Source organism: Salmo salar, chromosome ssa20 (assembly GCF_905237065.1).
Source record: "Salmo salar chromosome ssa20, Ssal_v3.1, whole genome shotgun sequence".
NCBI lineage: Eukaryota > Metazoa > Chordata > Actinopteri > Salmoniformes > Salmonidae > Salmo > Salmo salar.
Genome location: NC_059461.1, coordinates 13564866 through 13592443, shown reverse-complemented (window position 1 = coordinate 13592443; position 27578 = coordinate 13564866). Strand labels below are relative to the sequence as shown.

At 41.9% G+C, this 27578-nt stretch overlaps 1 protein-coding gene across 2 annotated transcripts in view; it reads left to right on the top strand.

Moving 5' to 3' along the window:
* The window catches only part of LOC106580126 (netrin-G2), a 47687-nt gene extending 21173 nt beyond the window's left edge, over nucleotides 1-26514 (top strand). The window contains exons 1-6 of one of the 2 annotated variants that reach the window (XM_045702957.1): nucleotides 14835-19889; nucleotides 20487-20576; nucleotides 22064-22135; nucleotides 23140-23307; nucleotides 24943-25077; nucleotides 25455-26514. In XM_045702957.1, coding sequence (XP_045558913.1) covers nucleotides 19148-19889; nucleotides 20487-20576; nucleotides 22064-22135; nucleotides 23140-23307; nucleotides 24943-25077; nucleotides 25455-25678 — 1431 coding nt within the window. In that variant the 5' untranslated portion in view covers nucleotides 14835-19147 and the 3' untranslated portion in view covers nucleotides 25679-26514. Of the gene's footprint in view, nucleotides 1-6779; nucleotides 6953-8120; nucleotides 8145-14834; nucleotides 19890-20486; nucleotides 20577-22063; nucleotides 22136-23139; nucleotides 23308-24942; nucleotides 25078-25454 lie in introns of those variants that run through there. The other variant, XM_014160829.2, reaches the window with a different exon arrangement.
* The last annotated feature ends 1064 nt before the right edge of the window (nucleotides 26515-27578 follow it).

Sequence of the window (27578 nt, the reverse complement as noted above, 5' to 3'; positions counted from 1 at the left end):
GGTACCTCGCAGTGCACCATTTGTCCCTGTCTCCTCTCCATCCATTCTTATTTGGGACTAAGCTAGTCATCATGAGTCACTGGCAGTGAGCGCCCGGCAAATGAAAATAAATAGTGGGGGATTCTCACGAGAGAAGTTGAGGAAATAAATAAAGCTCCCATTAGCGGCAGCTCCCAGCTGTAAGTGAGCAGAGCATGCCACTCTCCACCAGCCTTTTATCTGTCTATCCACATTTGTTTAGCGCTTGCTGTTATTTACTCACCTAAATGCTGCATTTCTCATCTCCAGCAGATGCAAGCTTTTTTTGTTTATATCGTCTTGAAAGGGGGGCTGGTGGCTCTGGCTCGCCAACGCTAATAAACATTCAGCTGTTTTATAGGCCGTGATTATGTCATTATATTCGGCGGATTACTTAATACTGACTTAACACGTAACGTCTTCTCCAGTCAACCTGTCCTGTGCGTGGTAATCGTAGTGTGGCCGAGCCATATGTAGAATGTACGGTACTGTTCCTTCTTCCACTCCAGATGGCCGGATGGGGGTTTGATGCTGGCCCAATAGCAGGGCTTGGCTGGCCTGTAACATGAGCTCATGAGCCCAGACAGTGGGGGGGGGGTTTGCCCTGCAGCAACCGGATATAGCTGCCCTGGTTCTGGGAAGGAAGGAGGGCATTTTCCTCCGAGAGCACAGAAGTGAGGCTCCATCCACACTCATAAGGGGGGTGCGGAAATTGACAACGGTGCAATTTCCGCACACTGATTTTTGCTCTTGAGAATCTAACATGGTCTCGGTAATGAATGACTCACTATGGATAGATGGTCTATGAGTGTGTGTGTGGGGGTGCACGTGTGTGTGTCTGACTTTGTGTGTGTCTGACACCCACTGCGTGAAGGCAGGATACTTCCTGAATGTAGAGCGCATTAATATACAGTATATTCTCTTTTCCGCAGCCACCCCCAGGCTGCAGTGACTTATAGGCTTTGAAGGCCTTAAAGGAAAAGAGGAAAACAGTGTTTTTTTTTAAAAGTCAAAGATAGAGCCGCCTTGTCCATACTCTCCTTTACAGTATAACAAATGATTCCTTGGCTCGCTCCCCTTTTTTAATCAAGGGGCTTTACTGTCCACTTTGCACTTTTTGTGAGGCATCAATAATTTAGAATATTCACTGTGATGCATACCAATCTGCCTACTAGCGTGTGTGTGCGCGCATTGCATAGTGTTTCACAGCCCATAACTAAGCACATTTAGAATATGCCAGCAAGCATTTATTCTGCCATCAGACAAGACAGGTCTCTTTTGCATCAGATTTCTTTTGTTTAGAGTGCCCTTTCTCCTGGAAGCGCTACAGTCAGGGATAGGGCTTGGGTAGGGTCTGTGTCATTAAATATGCAACAGTGGCTTTCTTACAGAAATGGGGGACCTGCCAGTGGATGCAAATATCTTGTACATTTAACATGTTCGATGTTCATGCATTATTTGTAAGCATAAATGGTGGAGGAGGATGGAAAATGTTCCTGTGAATGCCGGAAATAGCTCGGGAAGGACTCCTGTATTCGGTTCAGATATCTGTGGTAGCTTCAACATGAAATGTTTTGAGCTGTCTTTGCGAAATAGTTGGCAAGGAAGTTCTATGAGCACGTTAAAGGTCCAATGCAGCCGTTTTCATCTCATTATCAAATCATTTCTGCTTAACAATGCTAGCACAGATTGGAATATGTTCCGTGATTCATCCGATGGCATTGAGGAGTTAACCACATTAGTCACCAGCTTCATTAATAAGTGCATCAACGACATTGTCCGAACTGTGACCGTACGTATATATCCCAACCAGAAGTCATGGATTACAGGCAACATCCGCACTGAGCTAAGGCTAGAGCTGCCAATTTCAAGGAGCGGGACACTAATCCGGATGTTTATTTAAGAAATTGCGCTATGCCCTCCGACGAACCATCAAACAGGCAAAGTGTCAATACATGTCTAAGACCGAATCAAACTATACTGGCTCTGACGCTCGTCAAATGAGGTAGGGCCTGCAAACTATCACAGATTACAAAGGGAAACCCAACCACGAGCTGCCCAGTGAAGCACCAGCTGTTCCGGATGACTGTGTAATCAAGCTCTCCGTAGCCGATATGAGTAAGACCTTTTAAACAGGTTAACATTCACAAGGTCGCAGGGCCAGATGGATTACCAGGACGTGTACTCAGAGCATGCACTGACCAGCTGGCAAGTGTCTTCACTGACGTGTTCAACCTCTCCCTGACCCAGTCTGTAAAACCTACATGTTTCAAGCAGACCACCATAGTCCCTGTGCCCTAGAACGCCAAGGTAACCTGTCTAAATGACTATCGCCCCGTATCACTCACATCTGTAGCCATGAAGTGCTTTGAAAGGCTGGTCATGGCTCACATCAACATTATCATCCCAGACACACTAAACTCACTCCAATTCGCATACCACCCCAACAGATCCACAGATGACGCAATGTCTATTGCACTCCACACTGCCCTTTCCCACCTGGACAAAAGGAACACCTACGTGAGAATGCTGTTTATTGACTACAGCTCAGCGTTCAACACCATAGTGCCCTCAAAGCTCATCACACCACTAAGGAGACTGAACACCTCCTTCTGCAACTGGATCCTGGACTTCCTGACGGGCCACTCCCAGGTGGTGAGGGTAGTCAACAACACATTCACCATGCTAACCCTCAACACGAGGTGCGTGCTGAGTCCCCTCCTGTACTCCCTGTACACCCACGACTGCGTGGCCGCATACGGCTCCACGGTGGTAGGCCTGTTCACCAACAACGATGAGACAACCTATAGGAAGGAGATCATACATAAAACAACCTCTCCCCCAACGTCAGCAAGACAAAGGAGCTGATCGTGGACAACAGGAAACGGAGGGCTGAGCACACCCCCATTCAACGAGACAGGGCTGTAGTTGAGCGGGTTGAGAGCTTCAAGTTCCTTGGTGTCCACATCACTAAGGACCTATCATGGTCCAAACACACCAACACAGTCATGAAAAGGGCACGACAATGCCTCTTCCCCCTCAGGAGGCTGAAAAGATTTGGCGTGGGCCCTCAAATCCTCAAAAAGTTCTATAGTTACACCATTGAGAGCATCTTGACTGGCTGCATCACCGCTTGGTATGGCAACTTCTTGGCATCCGACTGTAAGGCACTACAGAGGGTACTGCATACGGCCCTGGGGCCAAGCTCCCTGCCATCCAGGACCTCTATACCAGGCTGTATCAGAGGAAGGCCCTAAAAATTGTCTAAGACTCCACTCACTCAAGTCATAGACTGCTCTCTCTGCTACCGCACGGCAAGCGGCACTGGAGCGCCATGTCTGGGTCCAGAAGACTCCTGAACAGCTTCTACCCCCAAGCCATAAAACTGCTGAACAGTTAATGGAATGGTTACCTGGACAAAAGGTTAACTTAAATGTTAAAAAAAAACACTATCCTGCACTGGCTCTATGCACACTCACTGGACTCTACCCACACACTCACACATACTACACTGTCACTCTAACACACACATACAGTACACACACACACACACACACACACACACACACACACACACACACACACACACACACACACACACACACACACACACACACACACACACACTTTCACACTCTTTCACACCCTTCACATATGCTGCTGCTACTATGTTTATTATCTATCCTGATTGCCACTTTTTACCCCTGCCTACAGTACATGTACATACAGTGCATTCGGAAAGTATTCAGACCACTTCACCTTTTCCACATTTTGTTACATAACAGCCATATTCTAAAATGGATTTTTCTCATCAATGTACACACAATAAGCCATAATGACAAAACAAAAAAAACATTTTTACAAATGTTTGCAAATGTATTAAAAATAAAAAACAGAAATGCTTTATTTACATAAGTATTCAGACCCTTTGCTATGAGACTTCGAAATTGAGCTCAGGTGCATCCTGTTCCCATTGATCATCCTTGAGATGTTTTTACAACTTGATTGAAGTCTTCCTGTGGTAAATTCAATTGATTGGACATGTTTTGGAAAGGCACTCACCTGTCTTCATAAGGCCCCACAGTTGACAGTATATGTCAGAGTAAAAACCAAGCCATGAGGTCGAAGGAATTGTCCGTAGAGCTCCAAGACCGTATTGTTTCAAGGCACAGATTTGGGGAAAGGTATCAAAAAATTTCTGCAGCATTGAAGGTCCCCATGAACTAAATGTCCTCCATCATTCTTAAATGGAAGGAGTTTGTAACCACCAAGACTCTTCCTAGAGCTGGACAACCATCTCTGCAGCACTCCACCATTCAGGCCTTTATGGTAGAGTGGCCAGATGGAAGCCACTCCTCAGTAAAAGGCACATGACAGCCCGCTTGGAGTATGCCAAAAGCACCTAAAGGACCATGAGAAACAAGATTCTGTGGTCTGATGAAACCAAGATTTTGGCCTGAATGGCAAGTATCTGGAGGAAACCAGGCACCACTCATCACCTGGCCAATACCATCCCTACGGTGAAGCATGGTGGTGGCAGCATCATGCTGTGGGGATGTTTATCAGCGGCAGGGACTTGGAGAATAGTCAGGATCGGGGAAAAGGTGAACGGAGCAAAGTACAGAGAGATCCTTGATAAAAAGCTGCTCCAGAGAGCTCAGGACCTCAGACTGGGGTGAAGGTTCACCTTTCAACAGGACAATGACCTTAAGCACACAGCCAAGTCTCTGAATTTCCTTGAGTGGCCCAGCCAGAGCCCGGACTTGAACCCGATCGAACATCTCTGAAAATAGCTGTGAAGCGACATCCATCCTGACAGAGCTTGAGAGGATCTGCAGAGAACAATGGGAGAAACTCCCCAAATACAGGTGTGCCAAGCTTGTAGCATCATACCCAAGAAGACTCGAGGCTGTAATCGCTGCCAAAGGTGCTTCAACAAAGTACTGCGTAAAGGGTCTGAATACATATGTACATTTCTGTTTTATTTATTTTTAATACATAAAAAAAAATATCTGAAAACGTGTGTGATTTGTCATTATGTGGTACTGTCTGTAGATTGAGGAACCTTTTTAAAAAATATATTTATTTTAGAATAAGGCTGTAACGTAACAAAATGTGGAAAAAGTGAAGGGGTCTTCACTGTATTACCTGAACTACCCTGTACCCCTGCACATTAACCCGGTACTCCTTGTGTATAGTTTTGTTATTTTATTGCGTTACTATTTCCTTATTTTTATTTAGCAATTCTTTCTGACTTTTTAACTCTGGGAAAGGGCTCATAAGTAAGCATTTCACAGTAAAGTCTACTCCTGCATGTGCCAAAATTTGATTTGATGAAGTACATTACTGTGATTGTTTTCAATTAAAAGGGTCACAAAGAAAATCTAGTTTTTGACTGCACTGGACCTTTAAGGAGTGAATAAAATGATATTTGTGCAAAGAGGTTTGGTGGGAGATGATTGCTAACTGCCCAAAGAGTACTGTAATTGATTAATAGTTGGGCTAAAGTGGAGGATCCAGTGATAAGCTGGAGTGCCGTGGGTTTTCCCAGAAGGCACTGAGACGAAGTGGGCCACTGATTAATTTGTCATGAAGAGGTGCTTGATGGGAGTTCTGTCTCCAGGAGCACTGGGATGAAAAAGCCCCGTGATTGTCGCCAAGTTTTTAATTATGGCTTAAAGGTCTTGAGCGGGTGGAAGAAACTCCAACTGTTTCCAAGGGGGCTTTTGAAAACAGACTTAATTAAAGTCAATGGGATTGGAATGAAACTGGGCTCTGTCTGTCAATTATCCTCCTCAGTGTGTTGGGTAGGAAATGAGAGAGCCACATCCTCATATTATCCCCTTTGTATCTATCTTTACCAGGATGAGCATATACCTAACCTTTAAAGTCAATATTGAAGTCAGTGTGATGAGATATTCACTGATTTTAAAACACACCTGAGAAAGTGATAGCCTACTGTACATCGTTATGGTATCAGAGTGTCACTATTTGGATAATTCCCCTTTGATTCAATTGAATTTTCCCTCATAATTGAGAGGATAGGCGAGAAGAAGAGGAGAGGAGACATCCTTTTGGAGATGTGGAGGTCCATTCCATGAATATTTCATGCAAATGTAGGGTGGGTGGCTCACCAGAGTGGAACACAGGGTATTGGAAGTCACTCCCTCATTTGATTAGGGAGATTGTTATTCAAATGTCACCATTTCCATGCTAACTTGCCTGCCACCTCTCTCGCCACCTCAATTCTACCCCCTTGAAAAAATAATTTACATGTACATGGCCAGGTAATTTCTTGAGATCGGGAAGTGTTGGTTGATCTGGGAGTTCACATTTTCTAAATCTATTTATTTGATTCTGTTTCCCTGAAAGATTTGTCTCTTGCCATTTCTAAAACATGCAAATATGTTCTGCAGCTTGTGAATCACGATCTTCAACATTTTATCGCTTGTGCTCGTACTCAGCTTTAACAATGTAATTTAAATCTTACTCTTTCATCTTACTACTGTATTTAAGACCCCTGTTTATCCAGGTAAGCAATTGATCAAATAATATCTTGATCGATAACTACCTGCTCATTTCTACTGTACATAGGGGGCATAAGCATTGATTGGCTTGTCTACAGTAATATCAATTCCCACAAGGTATACATGATCATGCATGATTAGCATAGCAGTTGTTCAAATTCAAGCGAGGCATAACAGTGACATGTTGTGGACTGACATTGATTATACCTCTCTCCCCCACCTAACTTGCCATAGGTGTAAGTGTAACCTCCATGCTGGCCAGTGCACCTTTCGGGAGGGCAGCCTGCAGTGTGACTGTGAACACAATACGACGGGCCAAGACTGCACTCGCTGTGAGAGGGGCTTCAAAGCCAGGTCATGGAAACCTGGATCGTACCTACCCACCCCCAACGGATCCCCCAATATCTGTACGTAACCTCAAATATAGCTACTAGGGATTAACATGGGTAACCGGAATCCCGGGACTGTCCCGTGAACACGCTTCCCATTTCCTGAAAAAAATTCAATGACAAGACCCGGGACATTACGTCTTCCCCCAGTACCGGCACTAATGCACAACATGCGCAGCATCAGATTAGCAAAAACCATTTATAGCACATTATCCAAACAGGTTGTCGCATGGAAGCCTTTAGCCTAGCGCATTTACTTCACACAAAGTCACCATAAATTCAAAGTGCACGCACAATTGACACACGCGACCCGAATGCAGTTAATTAACCCTACAGGAAACCCATACAGTAGGTTTAGTCTGTTAAAGAATGTGTGCCTTTTTTTATTATTATTGTGAATATTCTGACAGTCACAAATGTGATAGGCCTATGCACAATTCACTACATAGGCATCGCTGTCACTGACATTACGTTTGTTAACAATGCAGAGAGGCATGAGGGAAAATTCTATCTTCTCCTGTCCTAGAGCCTAGGCTATTTTCCTATCCAGTCCCAATCCCACTGAAAACCAAAATCCCGACTCCTTCATGCGCTGGGAATCTAAGATAATTACTCTATCATTAGGAAATTTCAGTGTAATTTGCTCTGAAATCTTTACATAGTGGCAAAGCAAAATTGTCACTTCAGATTTTTTTGCGATATTTCGAGGGATAGATATGAATTATTCCCGGTATTGAAACTTGGTAGATTTTCGGGGGAAATATTCATCCCTAATAGCTACTGTATAGACTTCCAACATGATACCATACTGTATCAACCATACTATACCAGGAACATACTAGATGGATTAAGTAATGGTTGAAGAATTTGGGTCATCTGCTCCACACAGCCACAGAGTGGAGCAGCTGAAACTGTCACATTTCAAAGGAAAGATGCCAGTTAGTTTGAGGAATCCTACAGATGTAAACGTATACATATGCAGAAGCACCCTATGCTATACCCACAAATTAAAAGAAGGAATGGGGGGCCTGATGCTTCCAACGGCAGATGTGGCGGCTGATGTGCTTGTATATTAAGCATTGAAAAACCTCCAGCTCTCTTTTTTTCAGATGTATACATAAAAACACTGTAATTCTCCAAAATAAATGAGTAAACCTCTCTCTTTCTCTCTCTCTCTCTCTCTCAGGTGATGCTGCTGGGACTCTTGGCAGTAAGTAAAGTCCTAATCAAACGGGGTAGAGCTTGTTATCACTTATTTTTTTAGTCTCTGTTCATATGCTATCATTCTTTTGTCTTACTTTATAGCACACTATCTAATATAATGTGTCCCTCCCCTCTGATGTTGTGGTGGGTCCCCTTCATTCTAATCACAATGATGCCACTCACAAATTACATTTTTCCACAGTTTTATATCCCTTACTGCTGGTCTATAACTCAAAAGGGGGGAGGGGATTTAAAGTGTGTAGATGAGGGCTAATCCAAGGACATGATGTGAGAGGGACTGTGAGTGTATATACTAGAGTCTCTCATAGGGATTCTTTGCAGATCTATAGGAGATACTGTACTGCTACAGCTGTGGTGAAAAACCATAATGTTTTGGGAGATGGCCGAAGGATGATTTCATGGTATATCCACGATCAGAATTTTCCCATGTTAGTGCATCTGATATCATTTTACTGTTTTTTTTCTCTACCTTCTTGGTGTGGTGCCCTCTCAGCACCCACAATAGTCCAGACCCCGCCAACAACCACACCTGCGATGGCGACCACAACCAAGCCAGCCACAGACCAACTGCCCACAATTACCACTATTATGGCAGGTGGGAAAGCAACTACGGTTGTAGTTTCTGACGGCCAGACAGAGTGCCTGTCTAAAAGGAACACAGGCTGTGTCTGAAATGGCAGCGTATTCCCTATATTCAGTATATTGCCTATATAGTGCACTACTACAGAGCTCTATGGGCCCTGGTCAAAAGTAGTGCACTACATGGAATAAAGTGCAAACGGACGCAGCCATAGTCTGAGGGCTCATCAACCTCCTGCTTCCTATTGACTTTTAAACCAGAATACACTTACTAAAGCAGCACATACAGTAGAATGTGTCCCCGGTGCATTCCTGATGACTAGGAAATGTGTTGTCCTGCACAGCTGAAAGGGAAGGCAATGCTATAATGTTGATGAAGCACAAAGGCAATGGAAGAGAGGAGTTGATGAATCTTTGTCTCTGTTAGCTTGGTCATTTGGCATGTAGTAAAGTGGCTGGTTGAGTATGTGTATTGTATACTGTAGCTCACATCATTTTTTACCAACCGCCTTACAGTTTGTGATGTATTGCATGTTAGAAAGAATATAACATATCTGCATTTGTGTTGTGTTATCAGATAAGTAGCAATATTGTTTTTTGTAGTAAACAGTTGCTTCATGTGTGTGTGTGTGCGTGTGCGTGTGCGTGTGTCTGTGATAGAGACTTTTTGGCAACTAGGTTGTACTTTCACTAGATATCCTTCACTTATTATACTTCCATGGTATCTCCCATAATGTCAGGCTGGACAGAGAGTCTCCCATGGCCCAGTGATTTCTGACCTGTGAGTGGAACCCCCTCATGTCTCTGTCTCTACTGCTGTGACATGACACACTCCTATAGGCTCTGTGAGTGTGTGTTCCCTGTTGGTAGGGACTTCAAAACCTCCATAGTAACAAATGTCATTTTCAAATGCAAATAAAGTGCCCTCAGAAAGTATCACATCCCTTGACATTTTGAACATTCTGTTGTGTTACAGCCTGAAATTGAAATGGATTAAATTGAGATTGTGTGTCACTGGTCTACACACAATACCCCATAATGTCAAAGTGGAATTATGTTTTTAGAATTATTATTATTATTTTTTTTTACAAATGAATTAAAAATGAAAAGCTGAAATGTCTTGAGTCAAATATTCAACCACTTTTATGACAAGCTGAAATAAGTTCAGGAGTAAAAATGTGCTTAACAAATATTAGTGTTCAACATTTTTGTATGACTACCTCATCTCTTATTTTTCAATTTTTTGTTGTAAATTTTACTTATGATCTTAAAAAAACGAAATATACACATGCAAATGACAACATACAGATGCACAGAAACATCCACAACATCACCCCTGCCCAGACCCACCTGCTCACACACCCATCTCCAGTGCCCGTATCATTCTCCACCACATGGCCTCAAACTGCACCCTTTTGTTTCTCTCTGTTGCCCACGCACGTTCAACATTTAGATAATAAAGCATTTGACCTTTCCATTGTGTTAACGATGGAGGATCGGTTGATTTATTGTTTATAAGTATACGTTTTTTCAATATGATTGGCGAGAAAAGTTTTGTCCAACCCATCGGGTATCTCACTGCACTCTCATATGCCATGTCTTTAAATATGAGACAGATGGATTAAAAAGTACATTTACATTGCAATACTTCTCACAGTGAACTTTCTAACTCTGCCCATGACTTTTGGACTTTATAGAATTCCCAGAAGGCATGGATTATTGAGTCATTGTTAGTTTTACACTTAAGACATGACTCTGCCGTTGTGCTGTAGAATTTGGGAATTCTGTCTCATGTAATAAATTCTATACATTAGTTTACAGTGCATTCGGAAAGCATTCAGACCCCTTGACCTTTTCCACATTTTGTTACTTTACAGCCTTATTCTGAAATTGATTAAATATATTTTTTCCTCATTAATCTACACACAATACACCATAATGATGAAGCAAAAACATGTTTTTAGAAATGTTTGCAAATGTATTTAAAAATAAGTCAACTGAAATATAACATTTACATAAGTATTCAGACGCTTTACTCAGTACTTTGTTGAAGCACCTTTGGCAGCGATTACAGCCTCGAGTCTTCTTGAGTATGACGCTACAAGCTTGGCACACCTGTTTTGGGGGATTTTCTCCCATTCTTCTCTGCAGATCCTCTCAAGCTCTGTCAGGTTGGATGGGGAGTGTCGCTGCACAGCTATTTTCAGGTCTCTCATAGATGTTAGATCGGGTTCAAATCCGGGCTCTGTCTGGGCCACTCAAGGACATTCAGAGACTTGTCCTGAAGCCACTCCTGCTTTGTCTTGGCTGTGTGCTTAGGGTTGTTGTCCGGTTGAAAGGTGAACCTTCACCCCAGTCTGAGGTCCTGAGCTCTGGAGCAAGTTTTCATCAAGGATCTCTCTGTACATTGCTCCGTTCATCTTTCCCCTCGATCCTCACTTGTCTCCCAGTCGCTGATGCTGTAAAACATCCCAACAGCATGATGCTGCCACCACCATGCTTCACCGTAGGGATGGTGCCAGGATTCCTCCAGACCTGATGCTTGGCATTCAGGCCAAAGATTATAATTTTTTTCGTCCAGTTGAGGCTCCTCAGAAGAGGAAGGGGAGGACCATCCTCAGTGAATTTCATAAAAAATGTAATTGTAAAAGATTAAAAAATGTATCCTTTTTAGGTAAAACTATACTAAATATATTCACGTCACCAAGTACCTTATTAAAACACTCTATTTTGCAAAGGTGGTCTACAGTAGCCTCAACATCACTCGGGAGGATAGCACCGTGGTGTAGCCGGAGGACAGCTAGCTTCCGTTCACCTCTGGGTACATTGACTTCAATACAAAACCTAGGAGGCTCATGGTTTCCACCCCCACAAATAGACTTACACAGTAATTATAAGAACTTCCGGAGGATGTCCTCCAGTCTATCAGGGCTCCTGCAGCATCAACTGACATGTTGTCCACCCAATCAAAGGATCAGATAATGAATCTAGTACTGAAAGCATAAGCTACAGCTAGAAAGCTCTGCAGTGTATAGAATGTGGTGAGTAGTTGACTCAAAGAGAGAAAGACAATAGTTAAACAGTTTTTAACAAATTAATTTCTTCCGAAATGAAGGCGACGCAAGAGAGAAATAGAAAGAGATTATCATTTTTTTCAGTTTCATCTACTTAGCTAGCAAAGCCTACTGAAACCCTGCTCAAACAGAGGGATGCTATGTTAGCTAACTGGCTATGACTTTTCAACACAACACTGGGTAATAGTAAGCTTTTGGTATCACACATTTGTTGCCACCGGGGCCCACTGGTGTAACTGCTTACTGACTGTACACAGTAACGTTACTGCTTGATTTTTGCGGGTTTACTAACGCGTTAGTTCTATTAGCTATATTGACTATGACGTTACTTTAGCTAATATGGTGACAACACTGTAGGCTGATTGGCTTGGAAAGTGTGTTTTTCGCATGGTCATATACGGCTGATGTGTTGTGCATTGAAGTCCACAAGCGAAGGGAAGAGGTGAGAGGAGGAGAGTGCATGGATGCGAGAAGGAATACAACATGGCTGCTATGAAAGTGAACTATGTTCACAAGTCATCAGGGGTGTATTCATTCCGCCGATTCTGTTGAAGAAAAAAAAAAGAAGTCTTAAACGGAACAAAACCGGGATAAACGTACTTGACCGCCACTGGTTTCATCAGACCAGAGAATCTTGTTTCTCAAGGTCTGAGAGTCCTTTGGAACTCCAAGCGGGCTGTCATGTGCCTTATACTGAGGAGTGGCTTCCGTCTGGCCACTCTGCCATAAAGGCCTGATTGGTGGAGTGCTGCAGAGATGGTTGTGCTTCAGAAAGGTTCTCCCATCTCCACAGAGTAACTCTAGAGCTCTGTCAGAGTGACCAACAAGTTCTTGGTCACGTCCCTGACCAAGGTGCTTCTCCCCCGATTGCTCAGTTTGGCCGGGCGGCCAGCTCTAGGAAGAGTCTGTACCTTGTCAGCTCTGGGATTCGATCTTGCAACCTTTCGGTTACTAGTCCAATGCTCTAACCACTAGACTAGGTATGTATTTATTTTGTTTAGTTTTTTTAATCTGTAAAAATGTCCAGAAACATGTTTTCACTTCGTCATTATGGGGTATTGTGTGTAGCTTGATAAGGAAAATGTTTAATTTAATCAATTTTAGAGGAATCTGGAAAAAGTCAACGGATCTGAATACTTTCCGAATGCACATAACTCTAACTGTTTAAGGCACCATTGGCGTCATGGTGAAATCTCTGAGCGATTTCCTTCCTCTCCAGCAAATTAGTTAGGACGGATGCCTGTATCTTTGTAGTGACTGGGTGTATTGATACACCATCCAAAGTGTGATTCAATAACTTCACCATGCTCAAAAGGATATTCAATGTCTGCTTTATTTATTTTTACCCATCTACCAATAGGTGCCTTTTTTTGCAAAGCATTGGAAAACCTCCCTGGTCTTTGTGGTTGAATCAGTGTTTGAAATTCACTGCTTGACTGAGGGACTTCTCAGATAATTGTATGTGTGGGGTACAGAGATTAGGTAGTCATGGAACTTTAAAAGTTTAATCAAGACATTTGTGATTTGAAATCTTTTGGACATCTGAGCAGTGTTGAAGGAATCCTATTTGAATCAGACAAGGATGTTCATATGATATGTAAGATATACAAAACCTTGCACTGCATAAAACATACATTTTTGTCAACTGTAATTTTGTTAGTTATGTTTCAACATTCCCTCCAACTTGTGCCAATATCAGTTCTCTTTAAGTCTTGTTTCCAAGTAGTTTATCTTTTTTTCTAAGAGATTTTCAGTTGGATAGGGTCTCTGCAAGGTTTTGTATATCTTACCTATCATATGAATATTTTTTTTCTTTCACTTTGTCATTATGGGGTATTGTGTGTAGATGGGTGTAAGGCTTGGGTGTCGTACTGGAGGAATCAAATGCAGGAAGCAGCGATACAGGGTAGTGGCTTTAATAAAGAAAGTGCACTTAAAGAAAGTGATACACTGTTGTCCACAGTGGAACACTACAGGGTCCGTTGTCCATTTCACTGAGATGGGTCTTTATAACGCCAAGGGCTCAGTTACCGTTTTAGTCGGAGATTACCTGGCCAATGCTTAAAATGTTCATGATAGCTTGAACTATTCTAAGCTCATGGGATGAAATTTGTATTTTTTTTTATTTCATCATTGGAAACCTATAGACGTGTCACTAGCCATTTGTCCTGATGAATTATGGAATACTCTCAATATCACTATGTAAGAGGAAAGGTCATGGTTCTTTATGAGCGCCTTCTTCTGATACCTTTCTCTGCGGTGTCACAAGTATCAGAGGGAGATTTGAAAACAGTCATCTACTGAGTACATAGTTATGAATGTGCTCAACATTGATGATAGCGGGTTCTAGGCAGCATCCACTTAATAAGGTGCTTTTCAGTAAAAATAAATAAAAGGTTACATATTTATTCAGCATGCTTGTTCTTTAGACAATTCTCACCTGCTTGTTTGTCAAAATGGCTGCCCAAAGTACCAAGGCAGCCTTTTCTCGACCTGGAGGGCTGATATTTTTATTTTACCAGGCAGGTCAATTAAGAACATATTCAGGAAAAGTTCAGACTTAGATTATAATGAATATGATTATGAACAGGCAATGATTATTAGCTGCCAATGTCCACCCCAAGGCTTCTCTTGGGTTGCATAGACACACACGCACACACACACGCACACACACACGCACACACACACACACACACACACACACACACACACACACACACACACACACACACACACACACACACACACACACACACACACACACACACACACACACACACACACACACACACACACACACACACACACACACCAGTGTAACTCCACCATCAAGAGGCTGAGAGTGCTCTCTGATCTAGATGAACAAGCTATCTCTCAGGGAACAGATCTTCTCTGGGAAACCTTCTCTAAATTGGTTGGCCATTGTGGCAGATGGTAAAGGGGGGGGGGGCATGTCCCAACCTCTGTAACTTCGTGTTACCCCACAGCTGCAGTACATTGTGACTTGCCTCAGTGCTCACCTCTGCTCCACATACGTACATGTGGGTCCAATGTAGCCCAGATAGTTAACCCAAGGTAAATCCACCTCCAGCACTCATAAGGTTTCAACATGGCTACTACCGCACCCTAACAAAGCCATGATGTTCCTTCGGGCACAAAACATTCAGATATGTAAATACAGATAATAAGAAAGCAGAACATGACCAACTTGAATTCCCCACATTGATGCCACAAAAATATGCCTCAGCAAGTGTCCCAAAGTACATGCATAAGCATTTCCTTAATGATATGAGATTGTGTATGTGTGGTACCCAGCGTGTAAAAACCTGTCCCGGCTGATAATTGGGTCTCTTTTTATGTAAAGATTGATTTGGGAGTTTGTCCCTTTGGCCATGCTCTAATGATCAACCACTGGGGAGGGATACAGTCTTAATAAAACATCAGCATGCCAGACAGCAGGAAAGCTCCCACTGTTCCAAGTGCGTCCCACTGAATCCCAATGCACCCATCTGCAGGAGGAGGCCGAGTCGCTCACTACAGGGAGACTCTACACTTAACGCTACACCTGAAGCACGTTGCCGCATAATATTAGTATGATTTAAATATTGGGCATACGGAAGAATGAAAACATGATTTGGTTATTTGGCAAGGGCAAAGACACCTGTATTGTGTGTGTGTGTGTGAGAGAGGTGTGTGTGTGTCGGTGTGTTTACTAGAGTACTTGCTTGTGTGTTTATTAGTGCGTGCATGTTTTTCTGTGTGCCTGTATTTCTGTCTCTCAGCCAATGTACCTTTTTTAGTTAGAAGCTTAGCATTCATTGTTAGAATACTTCAAAACGTCAGACCCTAATGAGATACTGTATGACCCTGATTTATCTTCTGTGCCAAACAGACATCACCACCTTCACTGACATAGTGACAGCTGTGGTGGGTCCCACATCCAGCACAAAGCTCGGTGACTCCCTAACTGACACACCAGGTTGGAAACTAGTGAGATGAATACTAGGCATTAGGCATTTGATAGTAGGTAACGTAGTAGTAGTAGTAGCTGGTATGTGTAAAGTCTGATCACCTCAAACTGTATATCAATGCAAACTCCTTTTATTAGTCTAGGTACTTTTAGTACCCACACTTAGATTAGTCTCAGTGGTTTTGTAGAAAAGACTGTATATACAGCATGTTTGTCTATGATGCTAGATAACATCTGGAGAGCATTGGTGTGTAAATGCAATAATCCTCTCAATTACCTAAATTACCTCATTGCTGGCTCAGTAAATGCTTTCCAACTGCTCCCTCAAGTGCTGCTTCTGGCAACAGATCAAACGTCTGTGCCAGCCACTATACCAGCCACTCTTCCAGCCAGTATGTCAGACACTGTGCCAATCTCTGCCAGTCCCGACCAGACAGACAGTCCATCCTTAACCACAGTGAACTTGCCCCCAATGGAGGTAAATCTCCCCACAACCACAGTGAGAGCGCAGCCGAAAGGTAAGTACCCTGAAACACCAGAGGAATCACTGACCTCTGACCTCTCACCCTTACACTACATGAGCTTTAACACCTCAAATAATACTTTTTTCTCTAAATGTCTTTTGATATGGTTTAGGGATCTAAACGTGTGAATATTGGTTAGACTGTTCTTGAAACACATCCACCTTGGACATATCGATGGTCACATGGATTTTCTGTGACTTAATCATTTAGTACATTTTACAAACGTTTGGGACTATAAGAATAGCAAAGCAAACCTGGGTTATGATACCATAAAACATCATAACTGACTAGCAATTTTACATTGATGTAATAATAGAAATGTTGATCGTTGTGCTTCATCCGTGTCAACTAATGAGAGCAACACAAGACGGGATAGAAATGATGAACTGAGCACAGTGGCGTAGTAGTGTTTGTGATCTTACTCCTACTAAAACACTTTATTTCACAATCTGTGTCTGTAAACCCTCTGTTTTAAACCGTCTTGCCTGTAAGCAAAACTGAGACCAGGGGTTAACAGCAGATTAAACTGTGGTTTAATGGGAACAGTCAAGTGGCGCACTGGGTCTTTGAAACAGACGTGTCAGAGAGACAGGCAGGAGAAACAAAACATCTTCATTGTTTGGCAGAGGAAACCCAAAGAAGCCTGTAGACTGTCATATTTACCCCTATTAACCTCTCCCAGTGTGAATCAGGACTGCCAGAGGCCATAGAGTGCCTTATTCTCCCCAGAGGTTGCACTGGGGTAAAGAGATTAAACATGATTACTGGGCTAAATTAGTCCTGAAGGCAAGGTATGGTATAAGGGCCATGATACTGACCTCTTAACATCTCCATGTGCTAGGCTACTTACACTTTAGGATTCCCTGTCTGGTGCCAGCTACTAGCTTACTAGTGTCCCTCAGTGCCAGGGGGAGTATTAGAACAGAGCCTTGCTGTTGTATTCACTGTACAAATGCTACATTTGTAACCCCCACCTAAAAAGAGACAGTGAACGTGGGAGTGCACAGGGGTGTTTGGAGAGTATGGAATGCATATTTTGAGAGGACCAATGATAAAAGGTTAAGTCATGATATCATTCCATGCTGTGTTTTGGTCTATTGACAGAAACATTTGGCAAAATACAGAAGGTGAGAAGTTGGCCAAGTGTTTTCTACTCTCTTGTTTGGAAGATAAAATACCCAGCAGGCTCACTATCCCTCAGGCTCTGGCAGCATGTTGAGTTCATCCCAGGGCTTTCCAGAACACAGATTAAACTGCCTACTTTGATTCCCTCAGGAATGTTTGATAGGAAAAGGAATGCAACAGAACATTTCATATCACCTGCAATAGAATGGCACCAAAGTGCTTTGTGGCATTTGACTTTTGAATCAAATGGTCATTCTGTTTGTTGCTCTCTTACCACCTTCCTTCTGCCTAGCAAGGGTCTGATGATATCCACTGTTCACAAGGAAAGTGCTGCCACTGGACACAATCAGCAGCCAGGAGCGATAAATCATTAAAAACGCTATCTTTGTGTAGCATCTTTTTCTGGAGCACAGCATCGAGCCAGCAATACTGTGCTGGGGGCCAAAGCTCAAGCCTTTTCTGATCTATTTCTGAATACCAATTGAATGAACAGCTGCTAAATATTTCACAAGCCGGGAGAAGACAGGTCGTGGTAAGGGAGAGCAAATCAGGCAAGTTACAGAGCCTGTGGAGATAGATACAGTAGATAGATACATGAAACCATAACAGGATGGAGGCACGGAGCCGTGTCCTTGAGGAGTAGCCACAGGGCAGATGCAGGGGAAGTGATGATATCTGGGCATGGAGTATCCCATTTCTACTGATACTGACAGAAATAGAGAGAAGTTGAATGCTGTAGATATCACACGACGATGCCAGCGAGCAAACATCAAAATATTATAAATATAACGGTGCAGTGGTTAGTATGCCATCTTAACAACTGATTGGTGTGATTTTTCTGTACACAATTGCAGTTACTCAATCATCTGATGCAGCTGATGCCACATCTGACTCAGTCACACCATCATCTGATGCAACCACTCCAACATCAGTTGGATTTACTCTCACACCTGACAGCACAACGACAACTTCTTACACAGCGACTTCTGTCACCAGTACCACAGCATCTGACACAAGTACTACAGCATCTGACACAAGTACTACTACATCTGAAACAAGTACAACAGCATCTGACACAAGTACTACTACATCTGACACAAGTACTACTACATCTGAAACAAGTACTACTACATCTGAAACAAGTACCACAGCATCTGAAACAAGTACCACAGCATCTGACACAAGTACCACAGCATCTGACACAAGTACTACTACATCTGACACAAGTACTACTACATCTGACACAAGTACTACTACATCTGAAACAAGTACCACAGAATCTGAAACAAGTACCACAGCATCTGACACAAGTACCACCGCATCTGACACAAGTACCACCGCATCTGACACAAGTACCACCGCATCTGACACAAGTACCACAGCATCTGACACAAGTACCACAGCATCTGACACAAGTACCACATTTGATACAAGCTCAAGAACAACTGAGAGAAGTACTACAATATTTGACATTAGTATTACACCTTCTGTCACTAGTACTAACACATTTGACATAAGTACCACAACATCTGACACAAGTACCACAACATCTGACACAACTACCGCAGTATCAGACACAAGTATCACAACATTTTACACAAGTACTACATTTCTAACAGGTACTACAACATCTTACACAAATATTTATTTTGACACAAGTTCTACAACAACTGACACAAGTACTGTATCTGACACAAGTACTACAATATTTGACACAATGACTTCAACATCTGACATATTTACCACAACTTCTGGCACTGTTACTTCAGCATTGGATGTATTCACTTCAGCATCTGGTGTGCCCTTTCTGGCATCGGACACAGTTACTCCAGCATCTGATGGATTTACCTCACCCCCTGATGATACATTTATTCCAGCATCTGAGGGAGAGACACCCGCCTCTGACGTGGCTACTTCAGTATCTGATGGACTGACCTCACGACCTGATGAAGCTCCTTCAACACCTCGAGCAGTTCCTCCACTTCCCGACACGGTTTCCTCAGCACCTGATCCTCTTTCCCCTACACCGGGTGGAGACACCACCCAAGCTCCAGACAAATCTACTCCAGCACCTGACACAGATACCTCAACATCTGATGCTGCTACCCTGGCACCTGATGTAGCTACTACAGCTCCAGGCTCATCTTCAGCAGCTCCTGATCCTGCTACCCCATCTCCTGACACAGGTGATCCAGCTTCTGATGCTGGACCAGCTCCTGATTCAGTTGATCCAGCTCCTAATGTAGGACCAGCTCTTGATTCAGTTGATCCAGCTCCTGATACAGTTGATCCAGCTCCTGATGATGCTGTTGATCCAGCCCCTGATGCAGGACCAGCTCTTGATTCAGTTGATTCAGCTCCTGATTCAGGACCAGCTCCTGATGCTGCCACTCCAATGCCTGATGCTGGGGGCAGTGAGAAAGTGGAAAATAAAGAAGAAAATGTTAAAGAGGAAAAAGGTACACTGTGATATAGCAACAATACCCTCCTATTTTTTTTCATTTACAAGTGTATGCATATTCCATCAGTAAACTATGGTAAAACTGCAATTATTGAAGGAACCATCCCACTGGGCACAGATGTAATTTCAATGTCTAGTTTTGATTTTAAATTTGGTTGAGTCAAATAATGTGAAATCAATAACACATTTCACCATGTCATTGGATTAGATTGAGAGTTGGGTGAAAAAAAGACAATTCCCCCACGTTGATGAGTTTTTGGAAAACCAATCAGTTTTCCATATTGATTCAACAACATGACAGAACATTTTTGGTAAAATTATGTGGAGCCAACGTTGAATTAACCAATTTTTGCCCAGTGGTATATTTAGAATGAACAATGTTATCCTCTAATGTACAGTTGTGTATGCAGTCTATATGCTGCTAATAGGCAGTTGTGTCAGTAAGGTTTTATGAGCTTCACACGAGGTGTTGCCTTATTGTCTCAACCATTTGACGAAGCCATTATCTAAAGGTTCCCTCAACATGAATAAAGAATGAGTAAAAAGTTTGAAGTTGCTTTTTTTCCTGATCTCTCAATCTCTCCGGTGTACACAGTTACCCCCATAACTGAAGCCAAAGGGGAAAGCAAAGAGGAAGAGAAAGAGAAAAAAAAAGATTTTGAAACGAAAGACAATGAGAAAAAAGGTATATTGATTAACAGTAGTCTAGTAGTATTTGTACTGTATGTTGTGTGTGCTACAAAAGATAGTTGTGTCAGATTGAAAAATATTTTAGCATGATCCAACAACTCAACTCTGTTATTGAAGCAGATGGGGATCTGTGAAACTCACTCCTCAGCCTGAAGTGTCTCCACTTGCGCTGCTGAACAGCTAGCTTTTTGATGGCGCGACTAGGTAGACACTTCAGAAGGGGGGGGTCCATGTGTGTTTGCGAGGCAGAGGTCCTGGGTTCAAGCCTTGATATGAGCTGAATTAGGAGGAAGTGGTAGTCGTTAAGCAAGCAGCGGTGCAAATTGACTCAGATCTGCAGTTGCACTCAGCTCAACGCTGGGGTCCCTGTGGAGGGAATTTGGGGGGTGAAGGTAGCAGATGGGGATCTGTGAAACTCCACTCGCGCCGCCGAACAGCTAGCTGGGTAAGACGCTTCAGGAGGGCGGCCATGTTTGTTTGCGAGGCAGAGGTCCCGGGTTCAAGCCTGAATCAGGAGGAAGCGGTACTCGCTAAGCAAGCAGCGTGACGTCCTTTACATTAGCATGTTAATTTGTAGTGGTGTCAGTAACCATTCATGTTGAATTCCCTGAACCAACTCAATGGGGTTGAAGTTGGAGTGTTAGTCACCTGGTTGCTATAGGAAAACATCCCCACTGGGGGTCAGAGTGCAAACAGATAATTGATGGACAAAATGGGAGCGGAAAAGCATTGAGCCATTTTTGGATGAGCCCATGTCCCAGTAGGATACCTGATCCATGGTTTCATGAGGCTATTGACTCAAAGCACCAGGCTGCTGACAAGCATTAGGAGTAGTCTGTGTGTTTGTCGAACCTAGAGAAGCTAATGTATTTTTGCTGTTGACAAGGATCATGTGGTACAGAATATGTCACATAGTATTGTGTGGGTGATTCTGTCACCACTCACACTCCACTCATCAGCTGTAGCTGAACCAGTAATGCAAACTAAACATCTTTGCTATGGACTATGATTCCGATCACTTCAGGGTTGTGTTGATTTGGCACTAAACGGGAGAAAACGGACTGAAGCTCATTTCGTTTTATGTTTAAATTTTAAAATAAAAGAATTGTTACGTTCCCTAATAAACACTACCCAGGTAGGCATTTTATTGCTGGTGAGATGGATTGTCTGATTGGGACTGAGATGTTGTTCTTGTAGAGGAATGAATATCTACACTTTGTGAATGACTAAACGCTGTGGTAATATACAATACAGTGTGTTAATGTGTAGATTTCAATGGTTTATGGAATGTATGAGGTCTTTATCTGTGAATCATGCAAGATGTCTGAGCAGTTGGCACCCTATTGTGTTTCAGGATTCCTTTGGCATCAATTGTATATTTTAATGGCCGTGATATTTCAGACACTGTGTAGTAGAGACTTGTACACATTGGCATGTTAGTATTATCTATAACACAGTTAAATAGATGCTTTATTTCCCAAGCGGTTGTAAAACTGTTGATTCCTGGTGGGTCCAAATACAGCCAGTCTAAGGTTGCATACGTCCAGTTTCAAGGTAAGACATGATTTACCACACTGAACCTTTGAATCTGTTTGGACTAGAGAACTGTGGAAAAATGACCAAAGTTTGTCCAGTCTTTGTCCTTCATTGATTTGTCTTTTTTTCCCCATGCTTTTTTATGTTGCACGTTTTGTTTTTGTTTGCTTCATCAGGTAAGCAACTTATTTCCCCTCCAGTTATAGTATTACTGTCGTTACCTTTTTATTGTGAACTTGTAATGAAATCTCAGAACCTATAGGGTCTGTGTCGCAACGGATTTTATAGTGTCATTTGTGTGGATGACTGTGTTAACTGTGGATTCATTTGTGAGATAGTGACCATTCTTTCAACAATCTGTAGGGTAAGAGGCCCATTCATATTTGATGATCTGTTTTTTCCCTCTGTCCCACTGCTTTACTCTGTGGTACAGCAGGTCTTCATATTGCACCAGCAGCATCTTTTTAAAACAGCGTGTCAATAATGAATCCCCTCTAAACAAAGAGATGTAACATGATGCCTGATTATATAACTAAACTATCAGCTAAATCGTATTGTACATTAGCATTAAAAACTATTTTATTCAGATTCTTGTTGTATGATGGAACAAACTCCTAAAGCATTATAAGCTCCATTATGATATATATGCAACCTTAATTCGGTGTAAATCAATGAATCAATTAAAAAAATATATATAATGCAAACTAAATTGACACTTTGGTATATTTGCTCTACCATTATTATGTTTTATATCCCTTGGTAAATCAATGTGCAGTATTCAGAGGCCTGATTGTTAGCTGGTTGAATACGGCAGATTTGAACTTATTGAGGTCAAGTGATTTCCCATTGGGCCACAAAGTCAGGAACTTGTTTCTGAACTCAGCATACTTCAGGTCTATGGAGCTTGCTATGTCTTGCCTATTTGGCTTTTGTATGATGAGTGAAACAGTTTTGGGGTATACCTAAATCTCTTTGAGTGCTTAGTACCTTGTACTAACCCTACTCTGCTCTTTCCCCGTCAGACTGCGAGTGCTATGGCCACTCGAACCGCTGCAGTTATATTGACTTTATCAACATCGTGACTTGTGTCAGCTGTAAACACAACACTAGGGGGCAGAACTGTCAGCACTGTCGACTGGGATTCTTCCGGAATGTCTCTGCCGAGCTGGACGATGAGAACGTTTGTATAGGTCAGTTAGGATCTCTCCTCACTGTCTCACCACGCAAACTCCACCCTAAACAACTATGAAGAGTTTAACCCGTTTGCCCATCACTGACATGTCCACACATACAGCATTTTACCACTGACTTTCTTCATGTACATTTAAACAATGATATGCACCGTGGGAAATGTTGATGAAGATGTTGATAAAGGCATAACAAGACGGCTTATAATTTTGTATTGCCTTCAATCCCTACTAATTACCTGCAAATCTCTGTGAAATGTCTCCTGTATGACCCGTTGTAGCTCAGTGGGGAGTGAAATAGGATGCATGGGCACCACCAAACACAACTGTAATACATATGACCATACTAACAGCTAAAGAGAATCATAATAGCTAGCTGATCATTTATTTAGAAATGGTTTGAAAACATAAACATTCATACCATAGCAGCCTTTATAAAATGCTAAGGAATTACAATTACACATGCAGGATCTAAATGAAATCAGTCTACAAAGTTTGTAAAGCAGCACATGGAACAATTTACATGAAGGTACCCTTTCTAAAGAGGTCAGTTGTAAGTGTACTTTTACATATCTTCTGCCATATGTATTAGAGTTGTGTTTGCTATTTCACTCCCCACTTATCATTGGGTAAGGTGAAAATAACTGTACACCTAAAGAATACAGCCAGTGCCAAAATTGTATTTAACAATCAACAATTTTAAACAACATGTAACGTTCGGGTGCATTTATAAACTATTTATTTGGACAGCAAGAAAATTACAATTTCAACCACTGAGTTTTAATGGTTTATTACTGATTTTTATATACATTTATAATAAATAGACTTCACTTTTTTAAAACCCATTATTATGTTTACCTTAAAGTAATATCAGAGCCATTCATCAGTGTAGTACCATTTCACTACACAAATACTACTACACATACTATTGCACTACCACAGCACAGTACTGAGCAGGAATGACACAATGGCATACTGACACCTACTGGAGGCTCACTCACACACAACTGGGTCATGTTCATTTGGACATGCAACAGACAATGTTTTGCAACAGAAACAAAAATGAACATTTCTTACTTGGAAAGTTATTATGTTTGGTGCCAAATGAACACAACCGACATACCGGTTTCCGCTTGGGCAAAGCAGATATTTTTCTCAATAATTAAACAATGTCGTCAGCTGAACTCTTAAAACACACATTTTATGACATTTGATCCAAATAAGTTTGTCACAGAATTCAGTGGCAGTGTTATAAGATACAGCTGTGAAGTGGGCCTAAAGTCTTCAGGCAGAAAACAAGACATGTACTAGAGAACATGGCTTGAAGCAGGTATTACAGAGAAATAGTAAAGCAATGCCTCAGGCTGTCATAGTTTCCTCAGGGTGAGAGAGATGCCTTAGGGAACAAGTAAAAACCGACAACGCCTACATTGTTCCTTTAGGTAAAGTGATTAAATGTTCATAGAGTCGTCAGTATCAAACCAATAGCCTACCACTGACCTGTTTATGTTTATGTAGGTACATGTGACCAGGGCTTGTGAAACTACTGTTTCAACTAGATTGATGAGCACTGATCTTAGATGTACTGTATTTCTACCCTCACTAAAGCAGCAATGTGTTGTTAATCCCTTTGTGCAGAGTGTAATTGTAATCAGCTGGGATCCTTCCATGCTCGCTGCAACGACACAGGGTTCTGCCAGTGTAGAGATGGCTCCATTGGGCCGAAGTGTGAGGACTGCCTGCCTGGATACAGCTGGAGACAAGGTTGCTCCCGTAAGTAGGGGTGTGCGTGGGTGTGTGAAGGTGAAGTTAAATGAAAGGTAAAGTTAAGACCAGTAGCCTAAAGTTGAGCAGTTTGCCAATTGAATGGTAATCAATGCACAGTGAGCTCTATGACTCCTTTCAAGGTCATGTAACAATCTGGCAAGCTTTACTGTATAATCAGTCATTCAACAGAAAATGTAAACCGTACAGGTAAGGTCAAAACAGGTGTCTTGTTAATGTATAGTACTCGTTGCAAAAAACCAGCAAACTTTTCTCAGGGTGTCCTGTAATGTTTCTAGGCTTGAGGCATTCAGTGGTCACACTGATCCTATTCACTTTGTTTCCTCCCTCCTTCTTCTCCATCTCCTCCCTGTCTCCTCTCATAGCCAACGTCTGCGATGATGAGTTCCTGCTGTGCCAGAATGGAGGCACCTGCTTCCAGAACCAGAAGTGTCTGTGTCTGCCAGAGTACAAGGGGGTGCTGTGTGAGCAGCTGCTCTGCGAGGGAGAGAGGGGCTGCAGCGGTGCCTCTGCCTCCTATGTCAGCCTGGCCGCCATGCTGAGCTGCCTTCTAGCCAACGCCCTGCTTAGAATAGTCACTGCTTGCTGAGCCACAACCAGGACAGCTGGAGCACACCTGGCTGTAGTATTGGGACCCTCCACCCGCCGCGCTAACCTCAGTCTCACGGTGCTGTTGCATTCTGAAACATTGTTTGCGGGTGCCAAGCCTCTCGTCGCCTCGCCACGATGAAACAAAGAGAGAGTTCCTCTCTGGCTCTCATTCTGAAAGCCAGTGCTGAAAGAACGTATACCAAAAAAACAAAATCACTATCTAAGAAAAGTTTAAAGAGTGAAGAGTATTCTTTATGAAACAGTTTTTTTTTTCTTGTCGTACATCTAAGTTTGTTCTCACTGAAATACTGCACTTAGCCAACTTGTTTTCTGAATGGAGATGGTTGTAATCACTGCTGAGGCCTACTAATGCCAAGTTTCTCTTACTCTCAAATTCACGTTTCCTTACTTTGCTGCATAGCCTATTTGTTTCCTGGCAACCATCATTGAACTGGAAAGAGTGGGGAAATATGAGTAAAACATGTTTTAATCAGAGTTGATGTTTCAGTGGCTTGTGGTGGAGAATCAATTGTTGCATGGAAATCATGAAGCAAAGAGAGGGAGTATGACCTATCCAAATTGAACAAATCTATGTATATTTCAAAGGAAATATATGACTATTGTATATTAACATTGTTTGAATATTTTTGGTAGAAATTGTTATTTTTGTTCTAAGTAAACGTTATCATTCTAAAGAAAATTACCCATGATGAGCTTTTTATTACTGTAAACCTTTCTGAGAATGTGACTGTTAGAAGATGAGGATGATGTTCCTGATTCCGTTGGATAAAGACAGTTGAAGGAATAAAGCGTGAAGGTTTGAAAGTTCAATAATTTGACTCCAGGGTTTTATCGCAACACACACTCTCGCTCTCTCTAACACGTGAATAGAATATTACCGGAAAAACACCTTTATCACTAATCCCTTATCAAACGTCTATAACAAAACATGTACAGTGCAAGAGCTGCATTGATATATTAGTTGATCGTTTTAGCTCACACAACATGAAACTGTGGCATTGATACTACACTATTATGATTTTATACGTATCCTTATACTGTGTATCACAAGCCTGGTATGTAAGTGAAATCAGATCTGGATGTTCGTCATGAAATTCTGTTTTGAAACTGCATATGGAATGTGAAAGCCCATATCCAAAATGAACATCATCCCAGCTCTGGATTTTAGCAGCCAATGATATTAGAGGACAGAGCTGTAGAGCACAATATAGGATTGATACACTACAAATCCTCAACGGAAGAAGAGCACCGCAGTTGGCATTATTTTGTGCTTGTGATTTTCTAAAAACCCATTTTGGTTCTATAAAATGTATATGATAGAGAGCCTACTAATTCAAATGTAAATGTTTTCTCATTAACAGAAACATGACATGTTAGGTCTCAGTTGTGTAAAGTACTTAAGTAAAAATTATTTAAACTGCTACCTAAGTAGTTTTTTTGGGGGGATATATGTAATTTACTTTACTATGACAACTTTTACTGTTACTTCATTACATTCCTAAAGAAAATAACGTACTTTTCCCTGACACCCAAAAGTACTTTTTACATTTTGAATACTTAGCAGAAAAGGAAAATGGCCCAATTCACACACTTATCAAGATAACATCCATGGTCATCCCTACTGCCTCTGATCTGGCAAACTCACTAAACACAAATGCTTCATTTGTAAATTATGTCTGAGTGTTGGAGTGTGCCCTTGGCTATCTGTATTTTTGTTTTATTTGTGTCATCTGTTATGCTTAATATAAGGAATTTAAAATTATTTCTACTTCTACTTTTGATACTTAAGTATATTTTAGCAATTGCATTTACTTTTGATACATAAGTATATTTAAAACCAAATACTTTAAGACTTTTACTTAATTAGTATTTTACTG